General features: G+C 47.8%; 1 protein-coding gene across 4 annotated transcripts in view; it reads right to left on the reverse strand.

Annotated features, from left to right (window-relative positions):
- The window catches only part of FOXP1 (forkhead box P1), a 213,530-nt gene extending 195,706 nt beyond the window's left edge, over positions 1–17,824 (reverse strand). For all 4 annotated transcript variants that reach the window (XM_023758106.1, XM_023758108.1, XM_023758109.1 and 1 more), the window contains exon 1: positions 17,651–17,824. In XM_023758106.1, coding sequence (XP_023613874.1) covers positions 17,651–17,824 — 174 coding nt within the window. The remainder of the gene's footprint in view (positions 1–17,650) is intronic.
- Positions 17,825–18,592: the final 768 nt, after the last annotated feature.

Genomic DNA, 18,592 nt, shown 5'->3' on the forward strand with positions numbered 1-18,592 from the left:
ATCATTAAATGCTGCCATAACTTCTTTTCATCTGTTCATCCATCTACCCGTCCGTCCTTCCATCTGTCTGTCCATCCATCATCCATCTATCCATCCTTCCTCCTCTCTCTCTCTCTCTCTCTCTCTCTCTCTCTCTCTCTCTCTCTCGCACACACACACACATACACACACACACACACACATTTTTTAAATTTAAATAATTTTTGGCAAGAAAATTCCAAAGTCTGTCTTTGCTGGAATAAGAGCACATTTCATACAAGGTAAAAACTTGAGGGTTCAAGTTATTTGAGGGGTTAAATGTACAATTACCTCTGACTCAATCTGGAGAGATGCATAGGTGAATAGAAGAGATTTAGTCCAGGGTTCCCTTCATAAACTTTTGTCATGTGACTGTCACACAGAAACTCTGTAAGTCCCACTTGCAGATGTTACAGCATCACCCGAGCTGCACACAGCCCCGCTGTTCCTGGGAAACAGTATCTGAAGAGAGTGCTAACAAGTGCGACGCCATCACCAGGCATTTTCCCCGTGTTGGCACCTCGCACCCACTCCCGGCTCCCTCATCCAGGCCTCTTCTCTGCTTGGGAGGGAAAGTCCCGCGCGCATGGCATCATCTATCACCAGAGTGTGCGTGTGGATTATGAATGAGAAGGAAAGCCTCCCTGCTTCTGCACAGCAAGCCGCCTTCCCTCTCACTTCCTCTCCCTTCACACCTTACCGCCACCATCTATTAGAGACCAGAATCTCAGGGCTTCTCAGGGGGAGACAGAGATGAGATGTGAGGAGCCGAACCTGCAGGCACAGGGCTCCGTCCCTCCCCTCATCTGCGGACGCCCTTCAGAGCCCCTGTCTGGTCTGGGCTTCATTTACATTTTTTTCTGTTGACAAACAGAGCGCATGAATATTAATTACTTTGAAGTTTATTTGCCAAAAAGGCACTTTCTAATCCTTATCAATTATTTATTGAAAATTTCCACCACCTAATAATCTCATTAACATGATTATACTAAGGCCAACAGCAAATACTCTGAGAAGTCACACAACGCGCTCACCTTCCTGCCAGGTCTCAGGGAGCCTCCCTGCTCAGTCCTGGACCAGCTTTGTGTCTAGGAACTTCCCAGGCGGGTGCTCCATGTTTTTAACAAAAGAAAATTCATATGCAGTGTCTTTTGTTCTAAAACAAAAAGTTTCTGATACACTAAAAAATCAAAAGTAAAGCCTCAGAAGATATATGTAGCCTCCTTTCTCACCCCTTCATGTGCGTAACGGCTACATAGGCATCTCAGGGCACCTGGGCCCGGCGAGGAGCAGAGCAGCCCCGGTGATGCACTGGGCTCGGGAGGCAGGAGGCCTGAAAGGATGGAATGCAAGTGAGGGCCACATCTCCATAAAGACAGCCCTCATGCCTCCCTGCCACCCACTGCCTCCCTGCCACCCACCGCCTCCCTGCCACCCACCGCCTCCCTGCCACCCATCGCCTCCCTGAGACCCTGTGACGGGTCTCTTACCTGTGATCCATTGCCTACCTATGACCCGATGCTTAGGAGACATGTGACCCATAGACCTCATCTGCTTTCCCCGGTGCCCCCACCGAAGTGTGTGGAGCAGTTACTATTACCTTTACCTGACAGATGAGACTCAGCAATGCTTCGCGCTGCCAAGCTACAAGGGCAGGGCAGGCGCAAATCCAGGAGTTTTGCGTACGAATTTATTGACTGGTCCTATCTTAAAAATGAGAATTTCCTCTCACTCCCTCCTTCCTTTTTGATTCACTGCGGGCATTTTAAAGGACATTCTTGCTGGGAACTTCACGTTTTAAAGGTCTGGAGTGCCTCTTGGTGATTTGTTAGGTACTATACTTTCCAAAAATCAACAAAGCACCAAATACTTAAAACAGAGCCTGATTTCGAAATTAATCAGAAGCCAATGAGAAAAGAAACAGCATGCCCTTTAGAAGCAAAGGAGCCTGAAATGATGCAGAGCAGACCCTCCGCAGCCGCTGGCTCTCACACCAGCGCTCACGACGCGCCCGCGCCCTGCGCTTCCCAGACCTGAGCGCTCGCTCCTTCCCTGTGGACACAGGCCCACCTTCTCTTCCTACCACAGGTGGCAGATGGCATTGCTCATCTATTGCCCAAGAGCGAGAGTCAGATCCCTAAGGATTTCCAGAAAATGGGCGTGGGTTTACAGGAACAATCGCCAGGAAGGCATCACAGTCCCCTCTCAGTCCCAAATCCCCATCCTCTCTCCGCCCCACCACCCGACCAGCCTGACTCCATTTACAGAGTCCCAGGAGCGGGAGCACCTCCTCCGGAAAGCAGTTTCTGTGTGGTATTTTTCTTGGGGGGGGGGGGGGCGGGGGCGGGGCGTTGTCTGCATAAGAACATTGCAAACCAAAAGGAGACAGAATTATCTTTCGATGCAACATAGTAACTGCTATCCTGTTAGTAAAACTGCATTCCACACAGAAGGACAAAACCTGAGCCAGTCGGGATGCACCCACTCCAGGTAGAAATCCAATGAAGGCCATGGGGGCGGGGGGGGGGGGGGCACAGACCAGGCCGCGAAGACGAGGCCTGTCCAGGAGGGACCTGCAGGCGCGGCCGGTCCCCTGAGCCTGTGCTGTGGCCGCGGCTGGAGTCCTGGCCAGGACACTGCTGGCTGCTCTTCCCAGCCGCGTTCCCAGGGCCGCCACCGACCTGAGGCTGTAAGGACTGGAAACGGGAAGCAGACCCCGGTAGGAAGGACGGAGCTGGGAAGAGGTTTGGGGTTTTTTAAAGAAGAAAGTGAAAAAATAAGTCATCCCTCTTGAGGCCGTTGTGACTGCACAGGGCGGTGACTGCTGCCCAAGAGCCAACCCTGCCTCTGCTGTTTCTGCAAATAAAGTTTTATTGGAACACAGCCATGCCCGCGTATGAATGGTCTGTGTTCACAAAGAGCATTAGAGAAAGAGAGAGAAAAGCCTAGAAGCCGAACAGGTTTACTACTGAAGTAAATGTAAATGTGACGTTTCCTGCTCCGCGCTCTGGAGATGACAGCGCTCACTTCCCAACCTCAGCACCTGCACACGCACACACACACACACACACACACACACGGCCACACGGATGTGCCCTCCACGCCGGACAGAGCGCTCATGGGGCTGCAGCCACGGCGATGGGATGCCGGCCCGCCAGCCCCGACGGCCCACAGCACGGAGGCTGCTTCTAACGCATCAGGGCGTCCACGCAAAAGTTCCTCAGAGGACAAAGCTTTAATTTTGTCTGAGCTTAGTTTCTTCATCCATAAAATGTGAGGCTGGATCATCTAAGGAATTTAAAAAATTCTATGACCCCACAGAGAACGAAAAAAAGAGAGGAGCACACACATCTCCGTATCTGAGCAGGGAGTGAGGGAGGAGGACGGAGGACTCTCCAAAGGGGCTCTGTGAACGCCACCCAGCCTCCCCCGAGCCCACAGCGAGGGCCTCGCCCCGACGCTGGCCCGTTCGGTTCGGCAGCTTTAGCTGTGCCACTGCTGCAGGGAGTTTCACAAAATGCACCCAGAGCCAGTTACACTCACAAACGGGAGGGCCACTGAAATTCCAGCTTCAAAAAGCAATGATTTTTTCCTAATTCTTCAGAAACGTCTCAGCTTCTCAAGAATCAAATGCTATCTCAGGCTGGACCGGAGAGGGCTTGCCGGGCAGCCGCCAGGGAAGGCCTCGGTTATCTGTCGCAGGTAACCATTTGCTGACCTGGATCTGGGTGCCAAGCTCATGCAAACGACAGAGGGAGGGCTGCAAGGAGCCTGAGAGATAAAAACCCTGCCATGTGTGAAAACTTAGATGTTAAAAAGGAAAATGCAGGCTCAAGAAGTTTGCCAGGAAAAAAAAATAGACATGCCAATAAAAAGCTGCTTCTTAGAATCCGCTCAGCAGTGTCCCGCCCCCACCCGCAATGGATACTCTCAGTAAAGAAAACACGGTAGATTTTTTTCTCCCAGCCTGTATTTGATTTCCAATTAAAATTAAATATAAACTGAAATGCCACCTGGATTTTAGCAAAATCCAATCTCCATCCGCCACCCCTCCTTTTTCTTAAAAGAAGAACCTGGGCTGACATATACAAACCTTTTGCTAAATGACCCGTGGCAAATTGCGTAATGCCAGTAAAAGTTGTGTTTTTTAAGTTATGAGCCCCAAAGATTTTATCTGAAATAAAACCCTGATTCAATTCAGATTCTGAAGGCAAACTGGGTCCTTAACTCTGCCTCTAAATCTAAAACAGTTGTGTGTGGGGCCCTTCAGTAATGTTGCTAGTAGGTCAGTAGGAGAAATTCTGTATTTATTAAGATGCGGGTTTTTTTTCCTGTCCTAAAATGGTAAATTGGGCAGTAATTGCCTACAAGAACGGACTCTGCAGCCTTCACTTTCTCCACGAAGAGCTGGGTTGTTGAGGGACTGAGTGCTGATGTCAATCAATCATCTTAGGGCGGAGACAAGAATTCCCCATTCCAGGCCCAGGGCCCTCCAGCCAGGCTCCCACCTGACTGCCCCACCTCTCAGCTGCCTGGGTCTGAAGGTAGAGGGGGTGGAGCAGGCTCAGGAGGGGACAGCCCTGAGACACAACTGGTTCCTCCGGCTGCTCCCTTTGGGCCTCTAAGACTTCAGCCACACCTTCCCCTCTCCTCAGACATGAGGAGCAAGACCAGTCACATGTCCTGATCACCTTTTCCAGGCGAAGGCCTTTCTGCATCTTATTCATGTGCTCCTCACAAACCCTCTCTGGAAGTTCTCTCTCGCAGCCCACGGACAGACGGAAAGTGAGGCTCAGAGACACTGGCACCACTGGCCCAACCTCCTTCCTGCCGTGAGGGGGTGGGGGGGACCTTCCGCCTTGTCAGGAGGGCTCCGCATGTCCCCGTGCAGTGCTCCTCCTGCCTTCCTAGCGCCTCGGCAGTGAAGTCAGTCTCCGGGCAAAGAGCAGGACTGGGCAGCAGCTATGTGTCCGCTCCGTGAGTGGCCACCCCAGGCGCGGGCAAGTCCACACAGATGAGGAATCGGCCGGGAGTGGGCGCAGTGGACAACCATCGATGGAGAAGTAGTGCGTTTTCCCGCCTATACTCTCTTTTCTTTGACAAGAGATTGGTTTTGTCAGAAATTGATGCTATCAGATAATGATGACTAGTGTCTGGCAAATTTGATGGTGGGAGCACCGAGAAGTTGGTACTGTCTGCCAGTTGTATACAAATCATAAAAGTTTCCAAACACTGTGACTGTGAATTACATTAATAATAATTTTTATTTTAATTATAGAGGCAATAAAGGTTGGTGTAGAGAGTTTACAATGTACAGAAAAATGTAGTGTACGAAATAAACCACAATCCCATTAACAAACCAAAAAATTTCCTCTAATGTCAGAGATTTAGGATTTTTTTATTTTTCATCTTATAAATACTACTATAATGAACATCTTCAGGTTTAAATCTTTCTGTATGTCTCACCTTATTTCTCTAGGTTAAATTCCTAATAATTATGATCATAAAGATAAGAATAACAACAGCTAATATGTGTAGACCATTTACTATGTGTTGTGCAATTTTGCAAGCATTTTACATTCTACTCAGAATATGAAACGCTAACTTTATCCCCATTTGATGGATGTAAAAACTGAGACAAATTGATTAACTGATTTGCACAATTACCCCACTAGTGAGGCCCACCAGGCTGGCTCCGTGGTCTCTGCTTTAGATACTCTACCTTTTTGAGGGGTCTGTCACAGTGTGACCTCCAAACAGCCGCAGAGAATGGATTAAAAGGATCAGAAATGCAGATTACTGGGCCCCACTCCAGGCACTGCAGAAGAAAGCGCTCTGAGGGCAGGCCCAGCAGGCTGTGTTTTATTTGAAGTCACCCTCCAGATGATTCCAATGCACATAAAACATGGAGACCCTGCTGAATGCTGCACCACCTCTCAGCCAAAGTGCACCCCTGAATCAAAGGGTGGGCTGTGCGAAGCCTCTTCATACCCAAGGCCAAACAGACGAGCCCAGATGGCGACACAAACCTGCACTCTCACCAGCCACAGAGGCAGTGCCAGTGCTGCGGGGGGTCGATCTTATCTTTGCTGATTTATAACTAGTTTATAGGGTTCAATTAGAGAGTTCAAGGGTTTGTAAACATAGTGATCACATTTGAATGAACATAGAAGACCTCAGAGGCTTTGTATGACCTGACTTTCCACAGTTTTCTTCAGAGCTGGCATTTAATCTACATTTAAGATAACCACAGACTAATTCCAGGGACACACTGGTAAGCAATTAGAGCCAAAAGAGGAAACCCCTTTCCATATTAAAGACAGGCTACTAATATACTTAACATTCATGAAACACAGAAAAAGCTATGAAGATTTGTCAAAATGATGGGCCAGCCGGTGAATCTAGTTAACCTGTAGCATGGCACGTATAGTGTTTTAATTGAGGGAGGGGCTGGGCATGATGCACATGAAACTATAATAGAAAATTACACAGACACTGACACACACTTGTCAGAGCAAAACAATGCTGGGGTCTCATCAGACTGGTAAAGAAGTGACCATAACCTGCAAAATGTAAGAATGATGGAATGAGAGATAAGGATTAGCCAGAGAAACCCACTCACTTGGAAGCATACAGAGGTTTTCATATATCTGACAACAAACTTAGAAACCAATACAAGGCCCATGCATTTCCTGGGAAAGATGTCAGTTCATAAACATCTGGACTGAGCAAACGTCTTCAAAATTTGACAACTGTTTTGAAATTAGGCATTATGGTTTCAATTGTTCTAGCTCTATGACACTGATGAATTAGCTAAAATGTAATATAAAAGTAGGTGAAATATAGATAACAAGCCAAATGGCCTGCATCCATTTCTGGAAATTGTACGCGTAACTCAGGCAATGGTCTGTGTAGCAGACAGGCCTGGGCCATTTCCTGGAGACCAACACACTCAGACACTGGTGTCCAGCACAGAAAGACCTCTACCCCGCACACACTCCAGTTGATCCATAATAGAAACCCACCCTTTCTTACCCCAAATTAAAGATGGCAAAATGGCAGACACGCCTCTTAGGCATTAATACCTGAGTCACAGGCCATAGAGCTCAGTACGTTCCTCTGTCCGGCATCTCCTCTTGAAAGGACTAGACTACAGCAGCAGGTGCATACGTGCTGAATTACTTTTGCCTAAATTTTTTCCATGGTCTTTAAAAATCCCACCAACACAGACTCAAAGAAACCCTTCTTCTCTGGGTCACTGAAGATTTATTGCTTAAATCACTCATCTGTTGATTAGCCATTTGCATCTCTTCTACAGCTTATCTTTATTTGCTTGGAATTCTTATTGATATTTAATGCATATGTTAATGTCTTGTTCCACTCTGATTAGATTATGAATTTTATAAATGCAGGGAGACAGATATTCAGGATATTGCTCTTTATCTTCTAGCCAAACAAGGGGCCATGACCATAAGATACGCTACCTGTTTATGTTCATTTTCTCTGTAAGAGAACCACAGCCAAGGCCATCTGGTGTTTGAGTGACTCACTCCGGGTCCCACCTCCACGTGTGAGTAGGTGCCTGCCGAGCCCTGGGACTGCCCATGACAGGAGACCCTTTACTTTGTAAGATCCATTCAATTACATGGCTCGGAGGAAAGCCTGAGGAATGGTATTTATCGCTCCAGAAAGTGCAAAACAATGTCTTAAATTATGGTAATTTTTTGACAGATAATTTAGAAAAGGGTAAGTGATGATCCCGCAACTATAAATAAGAGTAGAAGGTTCTGAAAGGCTAATCTTACCACATCTGCCATCCACTAATCCAGGAGTCCAGGAGTCAGCACACTTTTTTTTGTAAAGAAGCAGATAATAAGTATGTTAGGCTTTGCGAGCCACACATTTTCTGTTGCAACAACTCACCCAGGCTGCTGTAGGGAGAAAGCATAGGCGATCGTGAACAGGTGGTGTGGCTGCCTCAATAAAACCGTCCTCAAGAAACAGGTGGCAGTCCTGCAGTGGCTCCGGTGCCTGGAGCCTCGTCCCATACACCAAAAGGTTGTGGGACTGAGCCCCAGTTGGGCATGTACGGGAGGCAACTGGTACATGTTGCTCTCTCATAACGATGTTTCTCTCTTTCTCTCTCTTCCTTCCTCCCTCTTCCTCCTTCTCTCTCTAGAAATCAAAAGAAACATATTCTCGGGTGAGGATTTAAAAAAAAGAGGTGTCAGCTTTGGCCTTCTCCTGGCTTAGTTCACCAATCCCTGGTATATCTGCAGGCTTCACACGTGCTTTGTACCTAGAACTTTCCAGTGAAGATACTGAAGAACTGGCTGAGACAAGTTTAACTCTTTGTGGTCCAATTTTATTTTTGGAATTCAAACAGTCTGGTCCAAATTAATTGACGGGATTGAATGTTGAACCGGTTTGCGGTGTTGACCTCAGCCTCGACGTTGGACCTGCTCCTAGCGCCTGGTCTGTCGAGTCAGCCTCGACGTTGGACCGAAAAGGGTTAAAATTCCTTCCAGATGCACTCCTGACAACTGTAACTGTGAGTCACTATCACAGATATCCTCTGGACCATAGTATTGTGAATAGCACACACTCAGCTTATGCGTGATGCTTTCCCCTCTTAAAAGATGTTAATGATACAGGAAGTCTCTAGACCAGTGGTTCTCAACCTTCCTAATGCCGCAACCCTTTAATACAGTTCCTCATGTTGTGGTGACCCCAATTTCATTGTTACAAATTGAACATAATTAAAGCATAGTGATTAATCACAAAAACAATATGTAATTATGTATGTGTTTTCCAATGGTCTTAGGCGACCCCTGTGAAAGGGTCGTTCAACCCCCAAAGGGTCACGACCCACAGTTTGAGAACCGCTGCTCTAGATAAATGCACATGCATACACATATAATACACAGCGCAGCTTTGCGTTTCTAAGACAAGTACAAAACTAATGAGATAATCAGAAGATCATAAGAAAATGCACATGGTGAAGCCATTTTCACTTCATCCTTTTGGATGTTGAATTTGTTGAATTCCTATGGAGTCGAAATGGAAATACCACAAGTTGGAGGGAAAAAGAGGCAAGGTGAGCAATATTCTCACGGTGTTATTTATCTGCACATTAGCACCAAAAACAGCCCGGAATGAACGCACATCACACCATGCTACCCCCGCCTTTAACCTTGCAGAGGCCGCTGGGTTTGGGGAGGATGAACAGGAGGCAATACAGGCGGCAGTAACAATGGAACTATTTCTTACCATGTAACCTTGAAAAATTAATACTTAATAATTGTAATAATAAAAGGCCACTTTTGCCTTACTTTAGGATGTTATGTATTATTTTATTAAATTTTCCAAAAGTCTTTCTTTCTTTGGCTCTGAGAGGCATGGCTCTGCTGTTGAAAAGCAAAAGACATTTTATGCACAATTTTCCCTCTACTAGAAAGAGGTCTATTGTGCCCTTCAGTGAACATGGAATTGATATTATCATCTTTTAGTTTATATCTCACCACTTAACCTTCAGATGAAAAGTTATTGGGTTTGAATGACTAAGAAGACGCCATGTCAGCTCCCCTTCAGTGTGTGGGGGGTGGTGAGGGAGAGAAAAGGCACAGAGATGAAACAGGTTTCTGTCAGCTGATTCTTTCAACAAGAGACTGTGACACTGACAATCACAGTTGTGCGGATGATGAATTGTGTAGTAAATGGTCTACTTTAAGAAATTTTGCTAAAGATGAATCTGTGTTAGGAAGTTAAAGTTATTTTGGGTCCAGTGTAAAGGAGCAGTCTTTGTAGGTATAACAGCGGAACTCAGGGAGACCCGGGGAACTGGGAGGTGCCATAGCAGAAGGTGGAAGAGAGCAGAGCGCCTTCCCCCAGTGGCCTCCGTGGGCGGGCGCAGCTCACCCCCAGGCCGGACCTGACGGGCAGCTGACCTGCATCTGCAGGGGAGCCTTCCGCTGCTCCAACTGTCTGATACACGCACATTGGACTTTCCAACAAAAGAAACCCAAATGCACCCCCTTCGCTTTAAAAAACAAACTCATTCTAAGAAGCAGAGTCCATGTGGGACGGAGACGTTATCACTGATCTAGCATCTTAGTTTCAGTCTCTACCAGAGACAAGTTCATTCCATGATCAACAGGATCACAAGCAGCTTATCAGCACCCACCGCCCCTGTGACTCCGGAAGATATACTCATTAGTAACTGGCAAAGCTAAAGGGACGAGTCTCCATAATTTTAATCTGAATAAACATATACAGTCAAACAGTAAGCTTTAGTGAATATAAGAGGGTCCTTTTTTAAAAAACACTTTTAAAAAAGGGGGGGACTTTGGGAAATAAGTCCGTCCTTTATTTACAAATTATATCTGTGCTTTCTTTCTCATGTCACCACAGTCACGACAGTGACAGGTAAGGGGGAGCTCGGGTTCTTCCCCCGGGAATGCTCCCCGTTCTTGGTGCCGCCGTGGGAGGTCTTCAGATGGGCATCCTGAATCAGCCTCATTACTCCCACTCCCTGATGCTTCCACATCTAATTCAAAAGGCCCTGCTGCTTCCCAACACTCACGTTTGATCCAGGCTTCCTTTCTCTTCCTGTTCCAGGCACTCACAACGCGTCTGCCCAAGACGTGCCCTGGGCCAGGTGCCATGCTGCGCCCAGGAACGCCATGGAATGGATTCAACCGTAGTTGAGAAATGCAGGGAGCAAGATGGTCAACAACAGGGTGCCCTCAACTAGAGGAGTGAGGGTCCGGGCCCCAGCACTAGGTTCTGGGCCAGCTGCAATATCCTGTCACTGCGATTACTCTCTGAATCTCCTTCCTTGCAGCCAGGCCAGGCCCAGTCTTCTAATTCACCTTGAGAACACTGCCTCCTCTCTGGCCTTTCTGCTCTGAAACTCCTTGGCTTAGACACTCAAGCCCCCCACACACTGAGCCCACTGACCTCCGAACCTGCCCGCTGCCTCCACTGCCACTCCCCACGCTCTCCCAACACCAACACGCCACGCACCAGTTTGGTCCCCACATTGCCTTACACATAGGCAAGCACAGCAAGTATTAGCTAAATGAAAGAGCGTGCAAACAAAGGAATAAATGAATTTTAAGAAAGCTAAAGCTGGGAAACCAAGTTACCCATGCTTTCCGGGCAGCTCACTTGGGACAGAGCAGAGACCTGGTCACAGTGTGAAACTCCTTTGCCAGCATTTCCTTGTGAGAGAGGATAAGAAAAGTGTGGTTGTATTTCTCTGAACCAAATCAAACAGTATTGAGCAAAGGGCCTCTGGAATGTTACAAGTAACACTTCACAATTACAATAGATTTGAGTTCAAAGACCAAGTGATGAAAAGAACCTTTCTAATATGGGGTTCAATTCTCTACATAAACTTCCCTCTGTGGCTCCGTCTGCCACTTGCATTTATAATGCTATTCTACTTTGTCATAAAAGCAGTCACCTTGTAACCCTTTTTATCAAGTACTCTGTGCACCACCTAACAGTGCATTGGACCTCATCAGGGAGCTACGGGTTTGCATTATACAAACAGCCAATTCCGCCTGCTCAGCACCTGCGGGCGATAACGGCAAGCACTTGCAAAGCAGCAAGTGGGTCCCTGCCTTCAGAGGGCAGACAGAAGCCGGAGAGTTTTGCAAAGCAAACTCTTTGCAATCATCAAAGCTAACCTGTCAACAAATTACCATTAAAGTCAGACCTCCTGAAAGTTCAATAAGAGATTTCTGATTAGACAAGAGAGAGCGAGTATATTATTATTATTGTTATTATTATTACTATTATGCGCTCAGGGGTCAGAGTTGAAATTACCTTGTCAAGGTAGCGATGCGCACTTCCCTCCTAGAGCTTCTACTGTCCCGCGCTCTTATCTGAGCACACGGCTCTTTTTCGTCTTGTTTCCCGTGCCGTCTTAGTTTTCAATGGAGAGATTAATGACACAGAACTGTTTGGTAATCAAAACTGGGAAGAATGCATACAAGGCTCGCATCGCATGTCCATAACCCTTGGAAACAATGTTTGGATGAAAGGCCAGTCCAAGCTCACAGAGTAGAGAACCAAGTCTAACCTTCAGGGTGAAATATGCCTTTTCTAGAAATAGCCATAACAGGGAGGGAGAAGAGTGGAAATTCATTGTGTGGCTGCCTTTTCATTATTTGCCAGAATTACCTGAATCCCTGTCTCAGTTTTATTTCATTTGTTTGTGTTGTTTTCTATAACATTTTGTGGCATCGATTCCTACAGGATAGTTTTGGCCATCAATATTTTCTGTGATATTTGAACTCTGTCTCCAAAAGGAGTGTAGCCTAGCAGAGAGCTCCCTTTACAATGACAGCCTGGGTTTCCTCCCACCTGGGAGGGGGGTTCTCGCCCCAGCACAGTGCTGGCCCCAGGAGGGCACTCAATAAACCTTACTATCTTCTGCGCTCCCTTCCAGCACTTTCCCGTTTGGACACAGATACGCTGGACCTGTTTCCCTTCCAACGACATTAAAGACCCTCCCTTCAGACACTGTGCCTGGCAGCTGCAGTGCAAAGGCCCCCTGAGTGTATTCCTAAAGAAGGTCATAAGCGACCTTTATCAAAGGAAAAGAAGAATGATAAGGCGGAACTGGCCACTGCTGCACAGTCTTTCCTATAGACCCACCTCATCACGGGGGACTCCTGTAAGGGTGAGGAACAGGTAAAGGATGGCCAGTGAGATGCTGGTGTAGCCTCATGGGAGTATGGGTAAGAGTGAGAAGTCAGGGTGGCTCCCTTCACAAGGCTCCTGCCCATCCACACACTGACAGCCATTTCTCCCAGGCATTGCCTTCTACAGAGGCTGTTACGCTGAAGATGTAGGCAGAACAACTTCCTCTTCTGCTCAATTTCCACTCGTACTTTTAGTGCCAACAACTACATGAGGAATCTATTCTGCCATTTTGAAAATGAAGAGAATTTGTAATGTTTGCGTATTGATTTATGCTGAAACTTGACACTTTGGTCATTATAATTACGTTTCTCACATCCTGAGAACCCCCGGATACACACTCAGGATTCTCCTGGCTGCTCTGACAGCGTGTTCTCCACATCCCCTTTGAACTTACGCAACAAGCTCTATTCTTGAGTCCTGTCACACGTATCCCATTTCTCAGAGCTTCTCTCATCCCGTGTAATGAATAAGCCTTACGTCCTCCATTTCATGGGCAAAATTCAACCCACTGAATCCCCCTCCCCACCGAATCCCCTCCCCACCGAATCCCCCTCCCCACCGAATCCCCTCCCCACCGAATCCCCCTCCCCACCGAATCCCCTCCCCACCGAATCCCCTCCCCACTGAATCCTCCTCCTTCTCTTTAATGATTTTTTCAGAAGCTCCCTATCCTTCCTGCCTCTCTTACCTCCTTAATAGTCATCCAACATTCTGTCTCTTTCTTTTACATTAACATAAACCATGTACCACTATCTTTTAGGCTAAAAGGTCCAACACCTTAAGCCAAATATCAAAGAAACTATATGAAATAAACATACAGCTTATCCACACTCTCTAAACAATACATGTTTAAATTCCACATAGAACTCCTTTTTTATGTCTTTCTTATAGACTATCTCTAAATGTAAAATGACAGCCACACCTCAAAACCAGTGACCGAAGCTCTCCCCATACCGATTTGCAGACAATAAAACTGCCAGGTGGAACCCACAAAAAATCTGAAAAACCCGTCATTAAATAGAATCTTGTTAAGAAATCGCTGTTTTATGTACCAGCTATTCATTTTTATTGAATAAACATTTTCCAGGCTGCATTCTGTTAACTGACCTGCTGCATATGCTGTACACGGAAAACTTCTAAACATTATGCTCTATGTGATATGCTTATCTGAAAGCTCTCATCTGAGCAACATGGAAATAAAACTCTGCTCCCTAAACTCGCGACTTTTAAAATGCATTAATCCACACAGTTTATGAAATTGCTTTGGACATTTTAAAATCCTTTCTTTAAGAAGAAACTTCAGCAATTGGTAATAGTATTTGTTGCTGAGTTTCATAATGGAGGAGTGCATATCCCACACAGAACTTCCACAGACCAGACATGGGGCAGCATAATAGGAAGTAAAAAGCAGAGATGGTATTGGGTAAAGAGTTACTCAATGGCTAAAAGAAAATGCTCAGAAACTCTATCAAATTATGTTATTAGAGAACTATTGTTGTAATAGTTTTATAGCCCAGATATAAGTGGAGCTGAAACATCACAGAGACAATGCATTTGGTCTGAGGGGGGAGGCAGCTGGGGCGGGCGCTGGGGGCTCCTCCAGCTGATGAGCGCCTCTCCTGGGCTTCTGAGTGAGGATGGAGCTCCCGGACCAGAACTGCCAACTCCAGGGCCTGGAGGGCCCCAAGGGACAAGGCTGCTGGGCGGAACCAAGGCCGACTAGAGGGCTGGGGCTCCCTGGCTCAAGTAGCAATTCTTCTCCCAACAACTGCTGCCCCTGTGAAAGCATCAGCTCAGGGGGAGCAGATCTGATTTTTTTAAGAGAAGATGGAAAAGCCAGATTTCCCCCATTATCTAGGCTGTCAGCTATGTGATCAGAAAAACACACAAACAATTGTATTTGGACACAATTTAGTCACCGATTAGATCAAACCCAGCAGAGAAGCCATGGCCCCACCGTGGACCGCCGGGAGCGCCCTGCTGATTCTGCGGGGCCTCCTCACCTGCAACTGCCTGTCATCATCTGGATCAGACAGGGCAAGGCTTGACTGTCTTTATCCTAAATCCTGGCCGGAGGAACGTGCTCCCAGATCATGAATGGCCGCAGTGGTGCAAGGCCACCCTGCCCATTCAGCTCACAGACATCATAATTAACTCGTTTCTGTACCCAGGGTTTTCAGCCCCGGCTTTTTGTTCCGTGGATTTCTAACGTATTTTCCAGTTCTAATTCTCTCCCACTGTCCTACATTAATCAAAGCTGTAACCCCTGTTGTCTTTGTACTACAGAATCAGAATGTGCCCCTGGCGAGGAATGGGGGAAAAGTCAACAGGAATTAAATTTCAGTGCAACTGTTTACTCAACTGTGGCCTGCAGTTATTGAAATCTTATCCGCGGTTTTGTGTGGCTGCCGCGGTAATGAATTCAGCATGGCTGTGATTCTCTCACTGCTGCAATTCTCACTGCAAGTAAGAACCTGCAGAGTAAAGAGGATGAAAACAGCCCGTCCGTCATGCTGACACTCGATTTCTCCAAAATGCTTAATTATTGCAGTTTTCAGTTGGAAGAAAACTCTGATAACCGAGTGCTGTGGACTTCAGCGATCCTGCAGGTTTTCTTATTTCATCTAGAGCTTCTTTTCCCCCAACAGCCCGGTAAAGGCTCCTCGAGCACTTAGGGGAGTGAAGCAGCTGTCAGTGCTTTATTTCAGAAGCCCAGACAGGCCCGCCCGCCACAGCGTGCGAGGTGAGAGCTGCGGTGAGAGACCCGACCGCTTTCTTTCATCCAAAAACACGTCCATGGCAAATAGAAACAAAACAGTTATAAAAATATTAAAGAATAATTTTGAAGTAGAATCAAAAGGTATTGACCTTTATTTGATATCTTTTCCAAAGTGGTTACAAACAAAATAAAAAGGGGAGCTGTGATAACTAACTCTGCTATTGATGTGTTTTAAGGAAGATGTTGTTAGAACTTTTTTCTGTGAGGTTAATTTGTCATGGCTGTTATGAGGGGAGGGAGTGTGTGTGTGTGTGTGTGTGTGTGTGGTATATATGTAAAGTTTTTGGCTGACTTACTACTTTGAGATAGTGAATGATTTTAAGTTCTTCAAATAAAATTCAGAAGTTAATTTTCCATTTATTTAATTAATGTGGGTTAAACACTGATTACTTGGGCTTCATACCACACACTGGTCAACAGCCCCACCCCCACTCCTCCAGGGAGAAGCACTGAGGCTGGCCTCTGCAGGGCGGGCACAGAGAGTGGCATCCAAACACCAGTCCTTTATCCCAATAGAGAGCATGCCCACCTGGTCACCACACACGCCAGCGCAGCACACACGCGGGTCCTTCTCCCGACTGAGCGCCAACACAGACACACACGTGGGTAGTTCCCGCCCTGACTGAGCGCTATCACAGGCACACACACGTGGGTCCTCCCCGCCATGACTGAGCGCCAGCACAGGCACACACGTGGGTCCTCTCCGCCATGACTGAGCGCCAGCACAGGCACACACGTGGGTCCTCCCCGCCATGACTGAGCGCCAGCACAGGCACACACGTGGGTCCTCTCCGCCATGACTGAGCGCTATCACAGGCACACACGTGGGTCCTCCCCGCCATGAGCGCTCTAACAGTCTGGTCTCATGGCTTAGAACAGGCCGCGTGGACTAACAGAGACGCACACCGTCTCTCCACAGCAAACGGAGCCCCAGCCGACGTGCTGCCGGCGCAGGTGCGTTGGGGAGCTGAGCCTCGGCTAAGACGTGACCTGGTCTCTGAGCTTCCCTTTCCTTCTCTCTGAAGGTTCCGTGTCCTGTGGGTTCCACCAATTTCGAACAGACCAACGATCGAATGACTGCCCATATTTTCAAAAATTCTGAGCAAGAGAATAAAATCTGGCGACAGCCCCACGCTTCTCTGGCAGGGGGTCCAGGGAAATATCTGGGAGGCTTGCTGCTCTCCCCCTGCCCTCCCCCTCCCCCCGACAATTCCTGTTTCTGTTAGAAAGGCCCAAAACGCATCATTCTTTTTCTCACCTTTTCTCCAAGTGGCACCGTAACTATGTACTGCACATTGAATCAAGGACTAACATGGAACAAGGACCATCCGTTATCACTAACAAAACTAGTAACATATCCGGACTCCAAGAGTGACTGGGACAACGCCGGCAGACGAAGGCAGCTCCTCATCTGCATCTGCATCCACACTTCAGCCACAGCCCCGGCTTCTGGGCCGCCTTTGGGAATAGTTCACCTGCCACTCACAAGTACCCACGCACAGGCCCACAAAGAATACAGCAGGGATGAGTGCGTCCAATGTGTGTGCGTGTTGGGAGCCACCAAAGGAGAGGACATAAGACGCTAACAGGATCAGCCCCATCCCAGCAGCAGCCCCAGCAGCCGGGCCGCGTCTCACACCGATGCCTGTGTGCTGCTGTCTGGCCTGTTATTTACCCAATTCTGCCTGTATTTCTATGTTCCTACTTTTATCCACTTAATTTTTCTCTCTTATAAAGCCCTGATTTTCCTCTTACTTCTTACCCTTTATTTGTATTTCTTCTTCATAAGGCTTCATAAGTCGGTTAGCCATTTCTTTTCCAGTAAGGCATCGTGCACCCCTTTTCCAAAGGCGCATTTTATTCCCGGTATGCTGCGGCCCCTGGGCCTCCGAGGGCGTGGCCAGGGTCCTCTCCGTCTCACCCTCCACCCCCACCCCCAAGGGGTTGCCAAGACTTCCAACTCCCACGGGAATTCATCTCTTAAGCCAGGCCCTGGGACCCTCGCACGCTGCTGGCTTAAGAGACACTGCGGACAGTCAGATAGTCAAGTGAAAACGAGCCACTCACAGCGGCCAAGCGTCAAACCAAGCGGTGGAGCGGGCACCCACCACCCTCCACGCCCGGCTCCCGGCACAGTACCTGCTGCTGCTGCGCGTGGGCCAGGTCGGCCGGCGCCACGTCCACGGCCGGCGCCTCCCCGTTGGACCGCGCTTCCCGAAGGCTCCCGCACTCTAGCAAGTGGCTGCCGCTGCCCGACCCGTTCTGGATGGCCGAACCATTACTTTTTGTCTCAGGCCCGGATTCTTGCATCATGACTCAGAAACCTGACAGGAGGGTTTCCAGGGAGCGGGCGGGGGGTGGGGGGGAGAAAAGAGGGGAAAGCAGCTGTTAAAACAGTTGTTGTGCACAAGGAGCAGGGTCCTGCTGCAAATGTTGCCAAAAATCTGTAAACAGTTGTCATTTTCGTTCACTGCGTTTATCCCTCAAGAGTGTTCAGTCTCCTCGTTTTTTGAGGATGGAACTGTCAGTCCAAGTTCAAGTTCCAGTAGGATTGTTTCAAATACGTTACCTTGTTCCCTTTAGAAAAAAAATACTTTCAGGGAACCCAGAATTCACAGTAAGTGTCTGTGATCAGACCCGGGTATTTTGTTCAGAAAGCATGCGTCATTCTATAGAGCAGAGGGGTGTGCATTCGGCCGTGGTGTGTGTCCACACTCTGCCTGAAGCCCCTCTCAGGGGTGCCCTCCACCTGGGGTCCACCAGCGGGCCCGCGGGCCATTCTGTGGAAAACCTTACAGTCAAAAACCAAGATGCATTTTAAGCTGCATGCTCCTGGGAGTCACTCAGACACTAAACCTCTTCAACACTGGCCACTCTGGTGAGATAGGCGACTTCAGAGAGAAAAAATGCCCCCCTCTTCAAACGCTAAACACACTCAGACTCTGATCTTTGTCTTCTGGTTAAAACTGTCCTGAGAATTCCCATGCCCAGCACGTGTTTCTCCTGCTGGGTTCCCAGCCTCTGGCCTGGTGAGGGCCTGGAAGGCTGGGGTCTCCTATATTTCTTTTGGAGAAAACCTAG

This window comes from Myotis lucifugus, unplaced genomic scaffold (assembly GCF_000147115.1).
Source record: "Myotis lucifugus unplaced genomic scaffold, Myoluc2.0 scaffold_123, whole genome shotgun sequence".
In the NCBI taxonomy this organism is placed as follows: Eukaryota; Metazoa; Chordata; class Mammalia; order Chiroptera; family Vespertilionidae; genus Myotis; species Myotis lucifugus.